This window comes from Alligator sinensis, unplaced genomic scaffold (genome assembly GCF_000455745.1).
Source record: "Alligator sinensis unplaced genomic scaffold, ASM45574v1 scaffold482_2, whole genome shotgun sequence".
NCBI lineage: Eukaryota > Metazoa > Chordata > Crocodylia > Alligatoridae > Alligator > Alligator sinensis.
Window position 1 is genome coordinate 153,239 of NW_005842678.1, and position 19,082 is coordinate 172,320.

General features: G+C 44.6%; 1 protein-coding gene across 12 annotated transcripts in view; it reads left to right on the top strand.

Annotated features, from left to right (window-relative positions):
• Positions 1 to 19,082, top strand: part of DST (dystonin) — a 428,507-nt gene that overhangs the window by 83,351 nt on the left and 326,074 nt on the right. For all 12 annotated transcript variants that reach the window (XM_025215834.1, XM_025215826.1, XM_025215830.1 and 9 more), the window contains one exon: positions 13,292 to 13,353. In XM_025215834.1, the coding sequence (XP_025071619.1) occupies positions 13,292 to 13,353 (62 nt within the window). The remainder of the gene's footprint in view (positions 1 to 13,291; positions 13,354 to 19,082) is intronic.

Below are 19,082 nucleotides of genomic sequence, written 5' to 3' on the forward strand. Positions count from 1 at the left end.
GTCTTGCAGGGGCCCTACATTGCCTGGTGCCCTTGTCTTGCTCCCAATGTGCTTGAAAAGGGACTTTTTGTTGTCCTTAATCTTGGACGCTAGCCTGAGTTCCATCTCTGCCTTGGCCTTCCTAATAGCCCTCCTACACTCCCGGGCTGAGGAGGAGTACTCCTTCTTGGTGATAGCTCCTCCATTCCGGTGGTTGTATGCCCCCCTTTTAGTCCTCAGGCATTGCAGAATGCCATTGCTGTGCCAAGGGGGTTTCTGAGCACTCTTACCCACCTTGCTTCTCTCAGGGACTGTTATCCTTTGGGCCTGGAAGATTGCCCCCTTAAGGTACGACCATCCCTCGTGGACTCCAATCTCCTCTACCTTCTGGGCCCTTAGTGCCTCCCCCACTAGTCTCCTAAACTAATTGAAGTTGGCCCTTCTCAAGTCAAGAGATTTAGCCTTGGTGTAATCCCTTGACACCCTGTGTTGGATAGTGAAATCCAGCAGGTGATGATCGCTATTGCCCGGGTGGTCCAGGACCTGCAGTCCCCTCACCAGGTCATCCCCTGTGGGCAGGACTAGGTCCAGCAAAGCGTTACCCCTAGTGGGGCTGTGCACTTCCTGGATAAGGTGAAGGTAATACAGCCAGGAACCTACGCGAGCAGTCAGACCTGGCTGTCTGCTCCTCCCAGCAAATGTCTGGGTAGTTTAGGTCACCCATGACAATAACATCCCTTGACCTAACCGCCTCCGTAAGCTGACTGGAGAAGTCCTGGTCCAGCTCTTCCCCCTGGTTGGGTGGTCTGTAGTAGACACCCACCGTGAGGTCCCTTTCACCACGCCCCCCTTGTAGTTTGACCCATAGTGTCTCTGTCTGACCCATAGTGTCTCCTGTAACCCAAAGCTAATCCTTGATGATGTGAGGTGCTCTTTTACATAGAGCGCAACCCTCACACCTTTCCTCTCTGCCTTGTCTCTTCTATATAGGGTGTGTCCCCGGATGCCCGCTGCCTAGTCATAGGTAGGGTCCCACCAGGTTGTGAGCCCTACTAAGTCTGGGTTCTTACTTGCAATCAGGAGGCAAATCCCCATACTACGAACATTAGTGTAGAGGCACCTGAGGCATCCTGAGGGTGTACGAGCCTCCTTCCCACTCCCAGGACAGTTGTTGCCCCCTGCTCCCAGGATGTTGATGCTTACCTGGGCCTCCCTTCCTCTTTTCACCCTGAGTGCTGGTGAAGCATCCTCTCCACTCGAAGTGGCCCCTTCCCCCGGTGATGCTAGTTTAAAGCCCGCTGTATGAGATCAGCCAACCTAGAGGAAAAGATACATCTGTCCTTAGGGGAGAGGTGAAGCCCATCCCACTCCAGCATGCCCTCCTTATGAAAACATGGGTCGTTGTCAAAAAACCCAAAGCCTGCCTTGTGGCACCAGTTCCGAAGCCGCCGGTTAACCAAGTCAATGCAGGCCTTATTATGCCTACCCCGTCCACTTACTGGGAGAATGGAGGAAAATACCACCTGGGCTCCCGTCTTCTTCAGTTGGTGTCCTAAGGCCTTTTAGTCTTCGATGATGTTATCTGGCTTGGATGCATCATTTTACCCACATGAACCACAACCAGTGGGTAGTAGTCAGAGGGCTTGATGATTTTAGGGATGGTTTCTGTGATGTTGCGAATCCTCACTCCGGGCATGCAGCAGATCTGCCATGCTAGCTCCAAAAGAAGCTAGCTCCAAAAGAAGGGATAGCTATGAACGAACAGTGTGGGGACAGGCAGTGGAGGAAATGACTTGACTGAACAGTACTAGCAGCGTAAGAGTAAAGCTGGGCACCTGGGGCAAAGAGCTAGGGGCAACTTCTGGTTGTCACGGCAAACATCAACGCACAGCTGCTGGCAACAGCAGCAGCTTTTTTTCAATCCCTTCCCTCCCTCCCCCACAGATTTGGTGCCCTGGGGTGTTTGTCTCTATTGCTTCTCACCTCCTCTTCCCTCCCCCTGCCAGTAATGCTACTGAACAATACATTTAAAATGCTACTTAGGTTGTTTTTAGTAATAAGAAGTGAGCCTAAATCAGATGTTACATTTTTCATATTTTGTGCTCTGGGTTTTAGCATTCATTTTTGCATATAATGCTTTGCTTGGTAAGATAGACCCTCAGTAAGGTAGGGCTTTTTACATGTGCTCTGAGGGTGGTGGGGGTGCTTTAGTTAGAGCAGCTTTGAGCTCTGACCCTCACATCCAGATTACCACTATTGCCTTCTTCCCCTCTTATTCTGCATTACTGTCTGTTGACAGAAGACATTACTCCACATCCCGCTAATTATTATTTAGGCACTGAGACCTTTTTGCTTAATTTGATTTAAAACATTCTCCTTTGTTCACTTCTTGTAAAAAGAAGTAACATGGTGCTGTTTCCAAGGAAAGTTGCCGCAAACCTCTGGGATTTGTACCCAACCTGTGTTGATATAGGAGTGCAATGAAGGAGGAGTAAACAGGAAACTTTGTGTATTTTGACTCCAGAAGCCAGGAGGAAGAGCTCATCTAATGAGAGATGACAGAGGTTGTAGGAGACAGACTGTTATTTTGAAGTTCCAAGAGCTCCCCTTGTGTTGCAAGAACAGCAGAGTTGAGAACAATAAAATTATATTAAAAAGTACAAAATAGCAACCTTTGGAAATTTGGAACGCAAAGCAATAGCTGGAGCAGAGTATGTCAACTGTTAGAAAATCCAGGCACAGAGCAGAGAACTGAATTGTCAAATCAGCTGGTTACATTGTGAAAACGTAATGCATTTACTCCATGTTGTTGGGTTTTTTTGTTTTTGTTATTTTTTATTTTGTTTGGTTTTTGTTTGGTTTGTTTTTTTTTTTTTTTGGAAAACAACAAAAAGAATTGGCTGATGTCTTCATCTTCCCTGACAAATGCAGCATTTGTATGGACTTGTTATTGCAGTTCTCAGTTTTGAATGACTAAGCTGTTGAATATTTTATAAGGATTTATTTTCATCAGCGTTCGAAAGCACTTTGAAAATGTCTTGTGAGTCTGTGTTTTTCCTTAATGCTTTTCTCAAGAGAACACTTCATTTCAGAAAGTAGCTGTTAAGCCTTGCTATTATGGGCTTGATCCTGCAGCATTTAACCACTCAACATTCCTTTGACTTTCAGAGGGGGTTGGATGTTTAGGGATTTCCATAGCAGCCCACTGCATTTGTTTTAGAACAGTGAGTGATGCTGTGAAATTGGAGGGGGGAGAAATTCACAGAGGTAGCAGACAAAGGCTGCATACATGCATTCAAATAAACCTGGCAGAATTCTCCTCAGATTGTATTCCACATAGAGAAACTTACCCAGAGTTGCATGTACAGATATTTGAATGCTGAGACCATGAACAGTACAGTGCTTGTAGTGCTGACACTGCTCAGCCAGAGGTATATAGCTCTGCATGCTCTGCAGCCTTCCTCAGTCTGCCTGGCAACAGATGCCAGTAGTACATAGGGTAGCCCTGATTGGCTGATCCAGACTGCCCATGGTCAGCCTGTGTTTTCTTGTAGCACAATGTGGGGATTGAGAAGGGAGCTCGTTCTGCTCCCTGCAGGAGTGGTATAGTTCAGCAGATGACACATTGTCTTCCTGGGGGAGGGACAGGAGGAATGATGGAGGGCTAAATGAGGAGACAAGTCATGGCATGTACAGATGTTTGCTGCCCCAGGAGAAACTCTTCTGGGAGTGATTTCCCTCCATTTATTCCATGGTTATTTTTCTCTGGGGCGGCCATTTTTTTTAGCCTGGGAGAGAAAACTTAACCATCTGTATGCTCATGGTTTCTCCCAGGAGAAACTGTATGTCTGTATGAGGTATTTAACAATCAGCAGAAGAAAAATAGCTTGATTACTGGGAGACAAGAAGCAAGGCACTACAGGTAGATGTGACAAAACCTGTTATTAACATTGCTCCACACTTCACTTTGTAAGGCCTCAATTTCAGTTGTTCATAATTTTGCCAAATTTCAACAATTTTACATGCATGGTGTTAGTCTTATAGGAATTTGTTTTTTCCCAATGAAAATGGTTTGGCTGTTTCTGAGAAAAAGTACAGAGAAAATATACTATCTTGCTGTGTTAAAATGTTGGTGAGCCTGTATTTGAAAAGCTCAAGTCTCCATTCTTTGGTGCACTGACTTGAAATTTTGGAGGGGAATGGTGGTTGTTTCAGGAGTATGTCACTTGCTTTCCCCATGAGAGTCCATCCAACCCTTTCAGAAATCATGGTTCTCAACCACTTATTAAGAATTTTCTTATTTTCTCAGCCAAAAAGTTCTGAAATTCTTTTAATGCTGACCACTCTATCCTCTCAGCTCCTAATGTGACCACATTGCTCATGTTCCACCACTACTCACGGTGAAAGGAGCTGAGGAGCTGGACAGTAAGGCAGATGGATTGGATGGGAAATGGACTGGCTGAACCAGGAGACTGGGGACAAGAAGTTTTTTGAGGGGAGGGAGACTGGGTCTGGTTGGGCCAGACAACCAAGACTGTGTCAGGAGGGGGAGAGACTGTGCTTAGAGTGAGGGAAATGAGAACTGGATAACAAGACTGGAGAGGGAGACTAATATTGACTGTTTAAAGACACTAAGGTGAAAAGTGTGAGCAGTGGAGACTGGAATTGAATCAGCCAGAAGAATGGAACTAGGGTAATGAGCCATGGGTGGGTAGAGAAAGGATTAGGACAAGGACAGATTGCAGGGGAAAAAGCAGATCTCCCGAGTCTCAACTTTCCTTTGCTGTCAAATACCTATGACACTTGTGAAGTGTGTCTTGTATTCTTTAGTGCTGGTTTGCACCAAAAGTAATAAACTACTGTTGCTATCAGTATCGTCATTAGCTCAAATCCACAGGCCTGTGTGCCAGAGGTCAAACTTTCAGTCCTATGGATGGCCTTTGTGACTGTTAGGATGATGCCTTATTATAAAAGTTCATAGGATCATAGGAAAGTAGATCTGTAAGGGACCTCATGAGGTCATCTAGTCCAACTCCCTGCTCAAAGCAGGATCATTTTGATTAAACCATCCCAGCCAACTGTCCCTTTAGGTAGCCTGTTAAGTAGCTTGACCACTCTCATAGTGAGAGAGTTCCTCCTAGTCTCCAAAGTAAATTTCCCTTGCTGAAGATTGAGACCATTGCTCCTAGTTCTATCCCCTATGGTGCACAGAGAAAAACCCTTCTCCATCCTTTCTGTATTTGAAGACTGGTATGAAATCCCTCTCCCTCGATCTTCTCTTCTCCAGACTAAATAACGCTAGTTCTGTCAGATTTTCTTTGTAAGTCTTGTTTCTGAGACCCCTAATCATTCTTGTTGCTTTGCTTGAGAAATATCTGTGTTAAGTTTGCCTTCTGAAAAAAGAAGGAAATTAAATATTAAAATATAATCTTAAAATAACATTAATGTCATAATTAAAAACTCAAAAGTTAGAAGATACCAAAATTAAGTGTGCCTGTCTGACATGATGCATTGGTTGGATCTGCTTTAGCAGTGAATCAGGGTAGTTAGTAAAGGGGGCTGTTTTCTGTTGGTTCCCTGCTTCATTTGTAGCAGAAGTTGAAAAGTATGCAGGGAATGAGGCATGGAGTTACAAGCATGAAAAAGAATCATAGCCTGGAGAACTGGATTTTGTTGCTGTTTCTCCTGCAGAACTGCTGTGTAAAGCTAAGCAAGTTGTGTAAGGCACCCTTTTCATTGGTGATAACTGCCTGCATATTGCTGATTTTCTCAGTGCCAGCTTGAGACCCTAGGGTTGGATTTGGTTAAGGTCTGAATGCTCACATTTCTGGCATTTGTAGCCAGTGAGAATTATGTTTTAACATATAAAAGACTACACAATGCTAAATATTTAGAAAAAGTGATGTTTTGAAATGGGCATCCAAAATTAATTTGTTCCTTAATGTCTTCAGTGTCTCTCTGCCTCCAGAGGAACACCTCCTTGTCTATCAAATGGGGATGATACCACCCTCTCACCCCCTGCTCATGGTTGTGAAGATAAATCATGTTTTGTGAAATAGTGGATTGTTAGGGTGCCTCAGAAAATCCCACTAGGCAATTAATAATTTTTGGGTAACATTGGATACAGCCTTTGAATAGCATGCAGTATATAGGACCTAAGGCAGGGGTGGGCAAAATATAGCCCACAGTCCGGATCTGGCCCACCAGCTCACTGAATCTGGCCTGCAGGCAGGCACCCACGAATTAATTGTATCTGGCCTGGTCTGCAGCTGCCCCTGCTGTGCTCCACGAGGGGCCGAGTTCCACCCCCATTCCTGCCTAGGGCAGTGTGTGTTGCACTCCCAGCCTCCCCCTCTGGAGGGCCCTAGTCCTGGCACTACAGCCACCCAGGGAACTGCTGGGCTCCCCTGGCCACTGGCAGCTCCTCCTCCTGTCCTTGCTGCAGCACTCCAGGCAACAGGTAGGGAGGGGATGCTGTGTCATTGAGGGGAGCGGGATGGCGGGGCAGGCTCCGCCTGTAGCTCGCTTTGGTTCTGCTCGTCCATGGCTGGATGGGGGAGCAGGTGAAGGAGCTTGGCTTCATCACAAAGCCCCACCATGGAGGCTCAGGACAGGCAGGTGGGGTGGGAGCAGAAGCAGGAGCCAGTGTGGGCTTGGCTGCGGTCCCATCAGGCAGGGGTGGGACACAGGCCAAGAGAGCCGGAAGCCAGGCTTGGCTGCCCTCCTCCCCCCACCATCCCCTTTCCCTTGTCCTGTGGACTTTCCTGGCTGTCCATAGTGGTAGCTGCTTTCCTGCTCCTTTGCAGTACGCTGTGAGCCAGCTCTGATCCCCCCCTGCCTGTGGAGGCAGCTACTTTGCAAAGAGCAGGCAGGGGGAAGCCCACCCACATGCACACACCCACACCCTAACCACACACACCACTGTACCCCCACTCTCCCCTCCATACATCCAACCCCTACCATACCTACACCCTGCCCCACACACAGACCCTACCCTTCCCCTCCTACAATATACAAGAATGAGACTTCTGTTTTGTATTATGCAATATACACTACACAATGCACACAAATCAGGACAGAAATATTTATTATAAAATATTATAAAATATCCTGAAGGCTAACAGAGGGTTCCTGTGAAGAAAAAAATATGTAATTAAGAACCATATTATAATGCATATGGACAAGGGTGAAAGTATACATTAGGGTTGCACGTTCTTTTGCAATTGCTTGGAAGAGTGCAGAAGATCCTGTCCTGTCCTCTATTTGAGCGTTCGTATGGGTAAGCATAAGTTAGTGCAGAAGCAGAATGATTTAGTAATGCAAGACTCTGACTAGGAAGTGGTTGGGGTTTCTTCTGCAAATCTGTTCCTGGTAGGGAAGCATAGATTTGAATCTCTTCCCCTTTAGAATGATGAAAGATGCAAAAATTCTGTGGCTCTTGCTGGAAATTAGGGGACATACCCTTTACCTTTTTTTCTCTCCTTAAGAATGTAAGATTGATTGTGCCTATTTTCCTCTGATTGACAAACTTACTGTTCTGCTCACTCTTCCAGGGTCTTGCCCACTGAAGCAGCTGTGCAAGCTGACTTAAAACTGATTTAAGTCACAGAAGTACTAATGCCTTAAAATTTGCCTTATGTCAGGAGGGTCTTGCTCATGATGACATTTCAGGATGCATCAGAACGCTGTGGAGGTGATCTTGCCCGGCAGAGCAGCCTCTGGAAGGGTTGTTGTAACTTGCAGAGGGTGGAGTCTGGCAGTGGGTGGAAGGGTGGTATAAAGCTGCTCTTTGTATACAGGGATCTGAGCTTTTGAGTCTGTCAGCATTAAATGAGCCAAGAGGAATGCATCTTTGCCTCAACAACCATTAAATTTTTGAATAAATCTCCATATCTGAAATCTCTCCAGAATACCAGTGTACTGTAGATTGAGCTAATTAATGTGGCTGTTGCTTTGGTCATTCTACAGAAATTTTTCTTAGAGTTTGAGAGAAACTCTAAGAAACCTTCCAGGTGAACAAGATGATCAATTCCTTATGTGTGTTTTGTCAACTGGATATAGAAAAGTTTGTTTACCAGAGTTGGTGAATCTGCAGCAACTCCATTTGATTAATAGTTCACTACTTTGTATTATGGTAACATTCACATTCTGCATGTAGGAAGATTGTGTCCCTGCTTTGAGAGCTCACAACTTGAATTCTCAGATGTAATCATATTTTTGAAGTTAAAAGCAGAAAGATTGTATTTAATCTAATGTTGCTGTTGTGAATTAAATGCAGAGGGTTAATATTTGTCTACTGTAGCAGCCAACTGGATGTTTGCTCATGTTTGTTTAAAAAGGGGAGTTGCTACCAGCCTGTCAGGAGGCGTTTCAGTTGTTACTGATTTCTTCCTCTCAAAGAAAACACCTGAGCCTTTTGAAGTTTGCAAGTGAAGAGTTTTGGCAGAGAAGTTTCCTAAAGAATGATGGGGCAGCTCCTAAAATCTGGAGAGGAATGGAATACAAAGCTGGTGGAGCTAATGTGCTGTATGGGTCAGTAGTACAGTAAATGCTGTAGTTTGCATGTTTTGGACTACTCGTATGTTTGCATAGGAAAGGAAGTTGAAAGACCTGCATTTGGAGTTTAACAGAGTTCTTACGCTCTTAAGCCCCTTAGGAAACAGGCGGTGCAAATGCTGACACTCTTAAGCTCACATACAATTATTAGATTTCATTGCGTAGCTTTGTTTTTCTATCACAATGATTACAGTTGTCGTATTCCTTAATAATGCAGTACAGTATGCTCGGTTCTGTACACTGTGCTTTGAGATCAGGCATGTGAAATGTACTTGCAGTGAATTTTTATCCTAATATGCTTTTCCATTTCTGAAGGCGTTGGTCTCTATCTTTAATCAAAACTATTAAAGTTGTTTGTTTCTGTCTTTCACATGTCTGGCTGGCACCTTTTTTGCCACATACTTTTTTTTGTCTATCACAGATAATTGGCACTTCTTTATGGGATTGTGCTTTGACCCTGAGGAAGTGTATGATGTTGAAATTAATATTGTAATTGAAAATGGACTAAAAATTAATTGATGCAACAGATTCTAATAAGATACAAACATTTGTGTTACTGGTGGAACCTTTGCCCAAAGTATATACTTTTGTGGTAGGCATAATTGTTTGGTGCCACAATAATACTGTGTAGATACATTATAGGCTTGAAAGCTGGAATATTAAAATGTGTAATTTGGGAAGCTTATATTACTTTAAAATATCTATCCATAAGGAAACTGAAAATATTTCCCAGGTTTCTTTTTAGTTTGAGTCCTTCAAATTTTCTATACTCTTCATTTTCCAAGCCAGAACTTCTTGCTTATTATGGTTTGGCTGATACCAGAAATGCTGATATGCTGAGTGAAGGTTATAGGAAATTTTGTGTGGGAATAGATCAATTTGCTAAGTTTTCTATCTCAAATATAGTGCCATTCATTCTGTCACATATTGAAAGGGTTTGTGTTGCATGTTAAGTTCCTGAAAACTTGAGAGATTTGAATGAATGCTACCTGTACACTGTATTCATCTTACATTGCCATCACCACCATAATCTTCCATATTGAACAGTCACTACACACTAAAGAATTTCAATCTGTGAGTGGCTTCTAAGTGGAACATTAATGTAATGCTTATATACCAGTTCTGCTGCTTTAAACTAATCTCAGGGTCATCTCTTTTTTAAATAATGAAATAAAAGGTTCACATTTTCACTTTTGCTTGTAACAGCAGCTGGGAAGAAAACTTCACATTATTATCTGACTGCTTTTCTTTATTCTCTCTAGTATACAACAAGTGCTCCTTCTGCCCCCTCCAAAATAAGTGAAAGCATAGGGCTCTAGAGCAGGTATTGCTAGAGCCCAAAGACAGGAGATGTTGCTGCAGAATAGATCTGTAGTGGTGTGTATGGGGAGCAGAATCCCTTCATTTTTTGCTGCAGACGCACCCTTTTTCTCAGGCTGGATAGTATGGGCATGGGCTTATTTAACTTTACATGCCAATATGGTGCTCACGCAGCTATGTAAGTCCCAATTTTGGCACTTAAGCAGTTTGTCTTCTTGTTCTGCATGCAGTATGGAAATGCAGGCATCTCTGTGACTACTAAGCATGCTCTGTAGGCTGCACTCCTGACAGGCAGGTATGTGGCTCCATATACTTGTACTTGGGTGAGCACAGGTCCTGAAATTGCAGCCAAAAAAACACCCCCAAATCCATGACTAGCAGGTGTTAGATGCTAGAGGAGGAGTACCTTCTATGTTTTATCTCAGTAGCTTAGTGGTTAGGGGCACTTGCCTGGAAATGAGACCCCTAGTTTTTAGGCCTTGGATTCACCCAGACAGACAGGGTTTGAACCTACATCTCTGGCAGAGTGCTCTAACCATGAGGCCACAATTTAGGTGGTATTAAATCCCAGCTCTAGCCCAAACATGGGTCTCAAATTTCCTACGTGAGTGCCATAACCACTCAACTATTGTAGTAAGAGCCTCTTCCAGTGTCTAATTCCTACTAGTCATTTTTTGTCTGGCTACAGTTTTGGCATTTATGCTTTCTCAGCTATGCTTGCATAGAGCTGCATACCTGTCCAGCCAAAGTTTTTCAACATAAAAAAGCAGGGAAATAAAATGTTTATATATAACTGAATTTATCTGTAATTTATCTGCAAGGACAATGTACAGATCTTTGGCACTGCCTACATTGGTTACATGGCTTTATTATCAGATTGGTTGGGCACCCACAAATCTCACTGAAGTCAATGGCTACAACACCACTCTTACACCACATTAAAAAAAGGCAGCATTTGAAGCACTTTGTCTGTCCATACCCTCAGTAGCCTAACCATGGAAGACAGATTGTTCCACACTGAGTATATATGGTATAGTGCTAGGGAGGCTGTAGTAGGAGTGCACGTGCTCTGCAACTCCTGAAGAGGAGGTAGTCTTGTGGCTGGCACACACTGGTGCAAAGGAGGGCAGAGAACTTCCTTATTTACCTAACATAAGAGGCCACTGTCCTCATGACACAACAGAAATCTCAGGTTTGTATATACATTTGCAGGAGCTTAGAGGAAGGCCTGGCATCCTTCTCCATTTTGCAGGTGTTCCCTGGGCCTTATTCTTTAATGTATTGTAATTGTATATGACTGAAACCAATATTGGATTTCTGTTTGGATTTTAATATGATTTTGTATCGGGTAAGTTTAGACTTAGCAGTGATGGATTTTGCACTTCATCCTTAGATGGAGAGTATCTATACTGATCAGTGATATCATTGATATGGAAGACCTCAAATATTTAAAATGAGGGTTTAATAATATTATATATGTATTTAGGAATCCCACACCTTTTTTTCCCCCCTTCTTTTGTAGCTTCATTCAGAAGGTAGTGTTTATTGAACATGTGTGGAAAGTGCCTATATAAGCTTTCCAACTAGTGCAGGGGCGGGCAATTATTTTGGGCAGAGGGCCGCTTACCCAGTTTTGGCAAGCTGTCAAGGGCCACATGGGTAGCCCTGCCCCTTGACAGGTGCCCCGCCCACTGGTCACCATCTTGGGACCAATGTCTTGGGACCAATGTCCCAGGACCAGCACCGGTGGGGCTCAGAGCAAGGCGCAGGTTGACAGGGGTCTGTGGAGCTGGGCTGGGCTGCACCAGCAGGGAGAGGGGGATCTGGCCCGGCTCCATAAATCCCCTGCCGGCTGGGACCCTGTACCCCTGCCGCCCTGCTCTGGGCCCTGCTGGTGCTGGCCCCAGGATACACTGGTGTGGGTCCCATGCTCCCTCTGGCTCCCGGCCCGCTCACTCCCAGTGCCCCCCCAGCCCTGCGGTACAGGCAGGGAGCAGCATGCAGCCCCGACCCCCTGCTCACCTGCAGGGAAGGAGCTGGTGCGGAGTGCAGGGAAAAGCGACCCTTGCCCCGCCCCATGGCCAGTGCTCCCTGCTGCAGCCGCTTGCAGCCCGCATGGTGCTGTCTGGAGCAGGCACGTGCAGCCCCATGCGGGCTATGAGCGACTGCACTGTGGGGCGCTAGCCACAGGGTGGGTGAGGGGCCGTTTTTTTCCTCACTCAGCACCAGCTTGTAACCTGCCCCCGCTGCCAGCCTGGGCCGCATGCCAGCTCCGGGCTTGTCCATCGGGACTGTGCCGTGGCAGCAGCAGCTGGAGCCCCCTCCCACTTGCTGCATTGGGCAGTGTTTGCTGCTGCTGCTGCCCGCCTGGAGCTCATGCGCTGGTCAGCACAGAGGTGGCAGTGGCAAATGCTGGCTGGCATGGGATGTGGGGGGGGCCGCAGCTGCTGCTGCTGTGTGCATCCCTGACGGGCAAGCCTGGAGCCGGCGTGGGGCCCAGGCTGGCAGTGGGGGTGGGTTATAAGCTGGTGCTGAGCACGGGAAAAGTGGCCCCTTGCCCGCCCTGTCATCGGCACCCTGTGCTGCAGCTGCTCACAGCCCTTAGGACAGCCCCACACAGGCTGCAAGCAACTGCAGCAGAGAGCACCGGCCACAGGGCGGGGGAGGGGCTGCTTTTCCCCACTCTCAGCTTTTCCCCGGGGTCCTCCCCTGTCCTTCCCCCGACCCCGCTTACCTGAGTTTACAGTGCAGGGCAGCCGCATGGTCCCAGACCAGAAGCCCCTGCTGGGGCTTCCGGATGGGGGGGTGGGGCAGGGAAGGCCCTGCTGTTGCAGGAGCCCGCCAGGGCTTCCCCTGGGTCCTACTGCCCCTGGCTCCTGTCATTTTGGACAGGAATCAAGGGCACATAAAAAAATTTAGAAAATTAATATTTAAGGGCCCAGCAGGCCGGATAGAATGGTCTCTCGAACCAGATCCGGCCCGCGGGCTGTATTTTGCCTACCCCTGAACTAGTGGCAAGATATATTTTTACCCTGTTTTATGCTGTTACATTCCATCAGTTCTGTTGGTAAAAAGTTTAGTAAATAATTAGATTTTAAAGGTGCATTTACAGCTTATACTAAGTCCCTCTTGATTCTTGTGGATTTGAGGGGCTCTGCTGAGATTTTCTACACAGTAGAAGAAGTTTTAATATGACTTGGTCTAGCCAAGTGTTTTATCTTAAGATGAAGTTTTGAGTAAACTTCTACGCATAAAAATATTTTCACGAGTACTGTCTCTGTTACTCTATTTGTGTCTCTTACAGATTTATTTTTCATTCAAACTTTACCTGGACGCTTATTTATTATTAATAAAATGAGCTATACAGATCTTTTTGCAGTGTTGAGTTGTTTTCAGATGTATTAAACATTATTTTTTCTCTGTCTGTCTCCCCCAGATGAACGGGACAAAGTACAAAAGAAAACTTTCACGAAGTGGATAAATCAGCACCTCATGAAGGTCAGTTTACATTTCTGTCACATTAGTGACATGGCATATTACCTTGCTGGGTTGTGTATTTTACTAAATACTTGACTTAAGAACTGTATAACATTGCTGAGAGCAAGCTCACGATCTTCAAGACACAGATTTTGAGCTTCAGGGGGTTATCAGCATGCCTATGTTTTGGGGAAATGGGGAAAACGAAGAATATTGCTGCTAACCTTTTCAGTACAGGTCAGTGCCATTGCCCTAGAACATCTCAAATTCCAAGGTGATTTATTTGATGCTTATCTGAAATTAAAATGATTCATTTTCCTTTGGAAAAGGAACTATGTTATTCTGTAACCTTGAAAAGGATGAACCTGAATCAGTCCAGTGGCATCAGTGTGCTATTCATGGAGCAGAAATAAATAATTTCTCAGGATTAAAATCACTTTCCAGTATCATTCCATTGAATGGCAGTGAACTTAGCTCCAGGTATAGAGTACATCATTTTAGTGACATGTGAAGCTTTTAGTCAACAGACAGCCGAAGGCTGTTAGTTCACCTTCACCACATGGCCTTAAGCTCTAAATTTAATCCACTGCTTCAGTGCCAGCTGTCTAGCCCAGATATTTGTCTGGAGAAGGACTGCATGATTGTTTCATATGTTCCTTTCTAGTACATGGACAGTTGAATTCACCTTTAAGCGACATTAAATTAAAATGTATTGGTTTTTTCTGTTACTCTATTTTTCTCTCTTACAGATTGTCCTATCTGAGGTTTAATTACTGCTCTGATGTTCAAATGCCACTGCAAAAGTTTGTTTATGAGAAAAATGCTATTTAATTATTTCTTTACTCTTAACTATAGCTGCTAGAGCAATGTGAAATTTCGGCAGTTGTTTCATTTCAGAGGTGTTTCACAGGCTGTTTTGGCGCCCAAAACACCGAATCTGAATCAAAACAGAAGGCTCCAAAACAGCTTTGAAACTAATCAGAAGGCTCTGAAACATTTTGGAGAATTTTGGAGTTTCGGAGCTGGGTTTGCAGGGAAGCAAAAACTAAGAAGAGGAAAGGGAAAGACCGGGAGGAAGGACTGTTTTGATATTGACATCTAGCTCCCAGTTCGATTCCCCAGCTGTCTGATTGATTTCTTCCCCCATCTCACTGATCATTTCCCCAGCTCTTCCCAGGGGACGTGGGCCCCTGATCTGTGCACAGAGTTTCAGCAGGCTGGGGCCAGGGGCAGTTGCTTGGTGCAGCCTGCGCTGAGAGCTGGGAAAACTGCAGTGCTGCTACTGGCCCCAGCCTGCAGCAGCAGCCTGCTGAAACCCGACATGCAGATCCAGGAGCCTGTGCCCCTTGGGAAGAGCTGAGGGAATGATTAGAGAACTGGGGAATTGAACTGGCGGCGGGCTGGGGAATTGGTCTGGGGGCTGGTGAATCCCTGCTACACGCCCTAGCTCCGTGTTGTTGGGGCAGCGCGGAGTGGGCAGCAGTGGCAAGGAGATCTGCAGAGCCGAGTCGCACGGCAGGGACCAGCAGGCTTGCTTACTGCTCTGCACTGCTTCCCTGCCCCGCAACCCGGTGTAACAGCTATCAGAGATCCATGTTGGGGTCTCCTTACCTACACAGAGGCAGAGGCCCTCCCTCTCCCCTGGACGAGCCACCCATGGCCCCATCCTGCTCCCTGCTGGGACCCTGCAGGCCCTGGCCCTAAGCCCCACCTGGCTGGGTAGGGCTGTGCAAAGCTTCCCTGTGGATGCAGGAAGAGCAGTGGATATATAACTTGAGTTTAGTGAGGCTTTTCATGCGGTCTCTCACAACATTCTTGGAAGCAAGCTAAGGAAGTATGGCTTTGGTGAAGGGACTGTAATTTGAATAGAAAGCTGGCTGGATTGTCAGACTCAAAGGGTATTAATTAATGGCTCAATGTCTAGTTGGCAGTGGGTTTCAAGTGGAGTGCCCCAGGGGTTGTTCCCAGGGCTAGTTTTGTTTGATATCTTCATCAGCAACCTGGAAGATATGATGGAATGCACCCTCAGCAAAATAATACCAAGTTGGGTGGAGTAGTAGATATGCTGAAGGGTAGGGTTAGGATTGAGAGAGACTTGGATAAATTGGAGCATTGGACCAAAATAAATCTCTTGAGGTCAAACAAAAACAAGTACAAAGTTCTACACTTTAAACAACACAATCCCATATACCAGTACATGCTTAGGAGCAACTGGCTAAGCAGCAGGTCTGCAGAAGACGACCTGTGGGTTACAGTGGACAGACACTAAGCTGAATATGAGTCAATGTGTTCCCTTGTTGCCAAGAAGGCTAACAGCATATTGGGCTGCATAAGTAGGAATGCTGCCAGTAGATTGAGGGAAATGATTGTTCCCGTCTGTTCGGCACTAGTGTGGCCACATCTGGAGTAGTGTGTCCAGTTTTGGGCCCCCCACTACAGAAAGGATGTGGGTAAATTGGAGAGTGTCCAGTGGAGGGCAATGAAAATGATTAAGGGGCTGGGGTACATGACTTAGAAGGAGAGGCTGAGGGAACTGGGTTTATTTAGCCTGGAGAAGAGAAGACTGAGGGGCAATTTAATAGCAGCCTTCAACTACCTGAAGTGGGGTTCAAAAGCAGATGGGGCTGGACTATTTTCAGTTATGGCAGATGACAGAACAAGGAACAATGGTCTCAAATTGCAACAAGGGAAGTTTAGGTTAGATATTAGGAAGAATTTTCTCACTAGGAGGGTAGTAAATCACTGGCCAGAGAGGTTGTAGAATCTCTATCCTTGGAGGTTTTTAAGACCTGGATAGGCAAAGCATTGGCTGGCATGATCTAGTTGAGGTGTAGTTCTTCTTTGAGCAGGGGTTTGAATTAGATGACCTCCTGAGGTCCCTTCAAACCCTAATTTTCTATGAATGTATGATTCTAAATCCTTGGCATAAATCTTTTCCTTGGGAAGAAACTTGTCTTCCACTCTTTTCTTTTAGGTCCTAGCAGCATGACTCTGTTAACAGTTATTTTGTCAGTAGCTTCCCTACTGCAGCTGGGTACAACCCTTAACCGAGCAGCACGAGTGATAGGTCAGGGAGCAAAAGTTAATATTGGTTATTCCAGTAGTGTCTTCCAGATGGATTCCCTTCTGTAGATCTGATAGACCCCAAGGAATTATGCTGTGTATAGCACCTGCTCCGAGGCTCCCCATCTGCTTTGACACCCTTCACCTTAACTTTGTGAACACTCAAATGGACATATCCACATGCAGAAGGACTTGTACCAGCTAACAAGCAGCAGGTGTAAGATGCAGTACTGCCACTGTTAGCTGGATTTTATTATACATGTGATTTTGGAAGAAATATGCCCATCATCCAAACCTCCAGGCAAATTCTCATTGTTTTAAGAAATAGTAAGCAATACTATTACTAAGTAACTGACTGTCAGTAGTCAGCAAGAAGGCAGTCCTTAGATTAACCTCTACTTTTTTTCTCTGTGATTTCAGATATTGTTTTCCTTGTTTCAGGGGCACACTAGAGATGCATTTTATACGATGGGGGTTTTTTTAATTGTGGGAGGAGACAGGAGGACTGCTGATTAAGAGCTCTTTTGTATGACTTTTAAAACCAAGTTTAAAACCAATTGTATATGTATTTACAGTAGTCAACACAAAATAGCCAGAAAACAAAAAATAAAATCCTATTCTACAGGATTCTTCTCTACCAAGAGAAAAGATGCTGACAGATCCAGAATGTGTTAGTGGTGTGGAAGTTCACCTAAAGGCATGAGCAGATCTAGACTTCTGAAGAGGGCAGTGCAGGTGGTGAGGTGCATCATCATATATAAAATAACAGGTTTTCCTCCAGTTGAAAATAAACTTAAAGCTTTACTAATATGCTAGGGGCCTAGGGCTGTATTATTCATCTTGAGATTGAAGCAAAAACAAATATAGCTTCATTGGAATGAGTTAAAAACTATTTGCAGGGCTGTGAAATAGGAGCTTCATTACCAGGAGCAGCATGGCAGAATCAAGGATACTTTGACTGGCAGAACATTAAGACCGAAAAAGAAGAGAGGGTCATTAACACCTGTGGGATGAAGAGTTTAGAAAAGATCAGGTAGATTATAATGAGCCATAAAGTCACCAGTCATCTAGCCTGCAGGGCCAGAAGGTCAAGCATCACTGTACTAATGAATGGAAATCTTAGACTTGACTTTACACTTGCTGCTGTGTTTCCTAGATAACATTTGGATTATTTTTTTAATTATGCATTTCCACACATCATGCAACTTTTGGCTAAAGGACTCCAGCTCTTGCTTTTTGTCATTTGTTTGTTGTAGAAGGTTTTTTGATTTTTCTAGAGGCACTGGTAAATCACATTACTTGTCTAATATATAGAGTTACATTTGACATGCCAGAGTGTGTAAATGTGTAAGAACAGTAATTTTGTTCCCGTATATCTAGGGTAAAGTCTAAGTCCCACTGAAGCCAGTGAAAATGTTCTTGAATTACTGATGTCTAAGGAAAATAGAGGAGTCATGGCTGAAGTGTGAAGGGCTGAGTAGGAAAAAGTGATATAGTTGTAGCTTAGTAGGATCAAAAGAATACAGAATCAGATCATATTAGGAGAGGGAAAGGGGGGAAAGAGAAAGATATATTATCTTTGAATCTCCTTTCTGATCATTTAAAAATGTTTTAAATAAGTTTTTCTGTGGAAGCAAAGATCCTTCTGAGTTTCAGCATCAAAATAGTGACAGAACTTGTAAAAAATTGAGTTTAGTTCAAGGTTACAAAAATGTGGTTACAATATTAGTTTCAGAGTTCATCACTCTGAAGAAGACAAAGCAAAGACAGATCCATGGCATCAGAAGACCAAATTTCCCCTCTATAAGAGGCACTTTTCAGTCCTTCCATTTCTATTGGGGAAGTGTTGTACAGGCCACCTTTAAATCTTGAAACATCAGGGAAGGGCTTATTTTGCAGAGCAGTTGAGAGGGGGCTGTCTACCAGTGGCTGGTACATCGTGTCCCCAGGGAGTGTCACCATCTGGCTAGCCCACATGCTATTATTGGCAGCAAGCATGTGCTGGGTCCACAGACAGCAGCGTGAACTATGCTCTATGTTCCACCACATTCATAATAGAATGGGCCCCACTGGCAGGAGACTGGACTTGCCTGTTGGCTTCCCTGCATTGCCTTCTGAAGGGATTTTCCCACAAGTCATTCTGTGAGACCTTTGTGACACGAGGGCCTACCTGTGACGAAATGTTTATAAAACTTGCTCTGCGATTATTTTTGTAATAAGCAAAATGTTGCAATATTAAATATTCAAAATCCTATTATTGCGACCTACTGAAATACTTATAACAGAAAAGAGTGTGCTGTAGATTGTAGAACTGCTGTATAGTGCTGCAAAGATTGAGTGAATATCTGAAACATGACTCTGTTAGAGTCTGGTGAATATTCCTAAAATAGAACTATTCGTGTATGGTCACTTGGATCAGGGATTTTATGAATTACACAGGTATGCATTTAAATGAAAAAAGAACCCATTCCAATAGAATATAATTGTTTCCTTGCTGAGAATTTGTTCTGTAGGTACACAATATCTTGTCAAAGGACATAACTTTCACCAGTGTTTTCTTTTTAACCTCTGAAAAGAGAAAACTATTCATCTTTGGCCCTTACAAATATTTGTGTCTGTAGATATTTTTAATGGGTGAGGCTTTCAGAAGCATTCAACACTAGTTTATCTTTGACCACTTTTTAAAA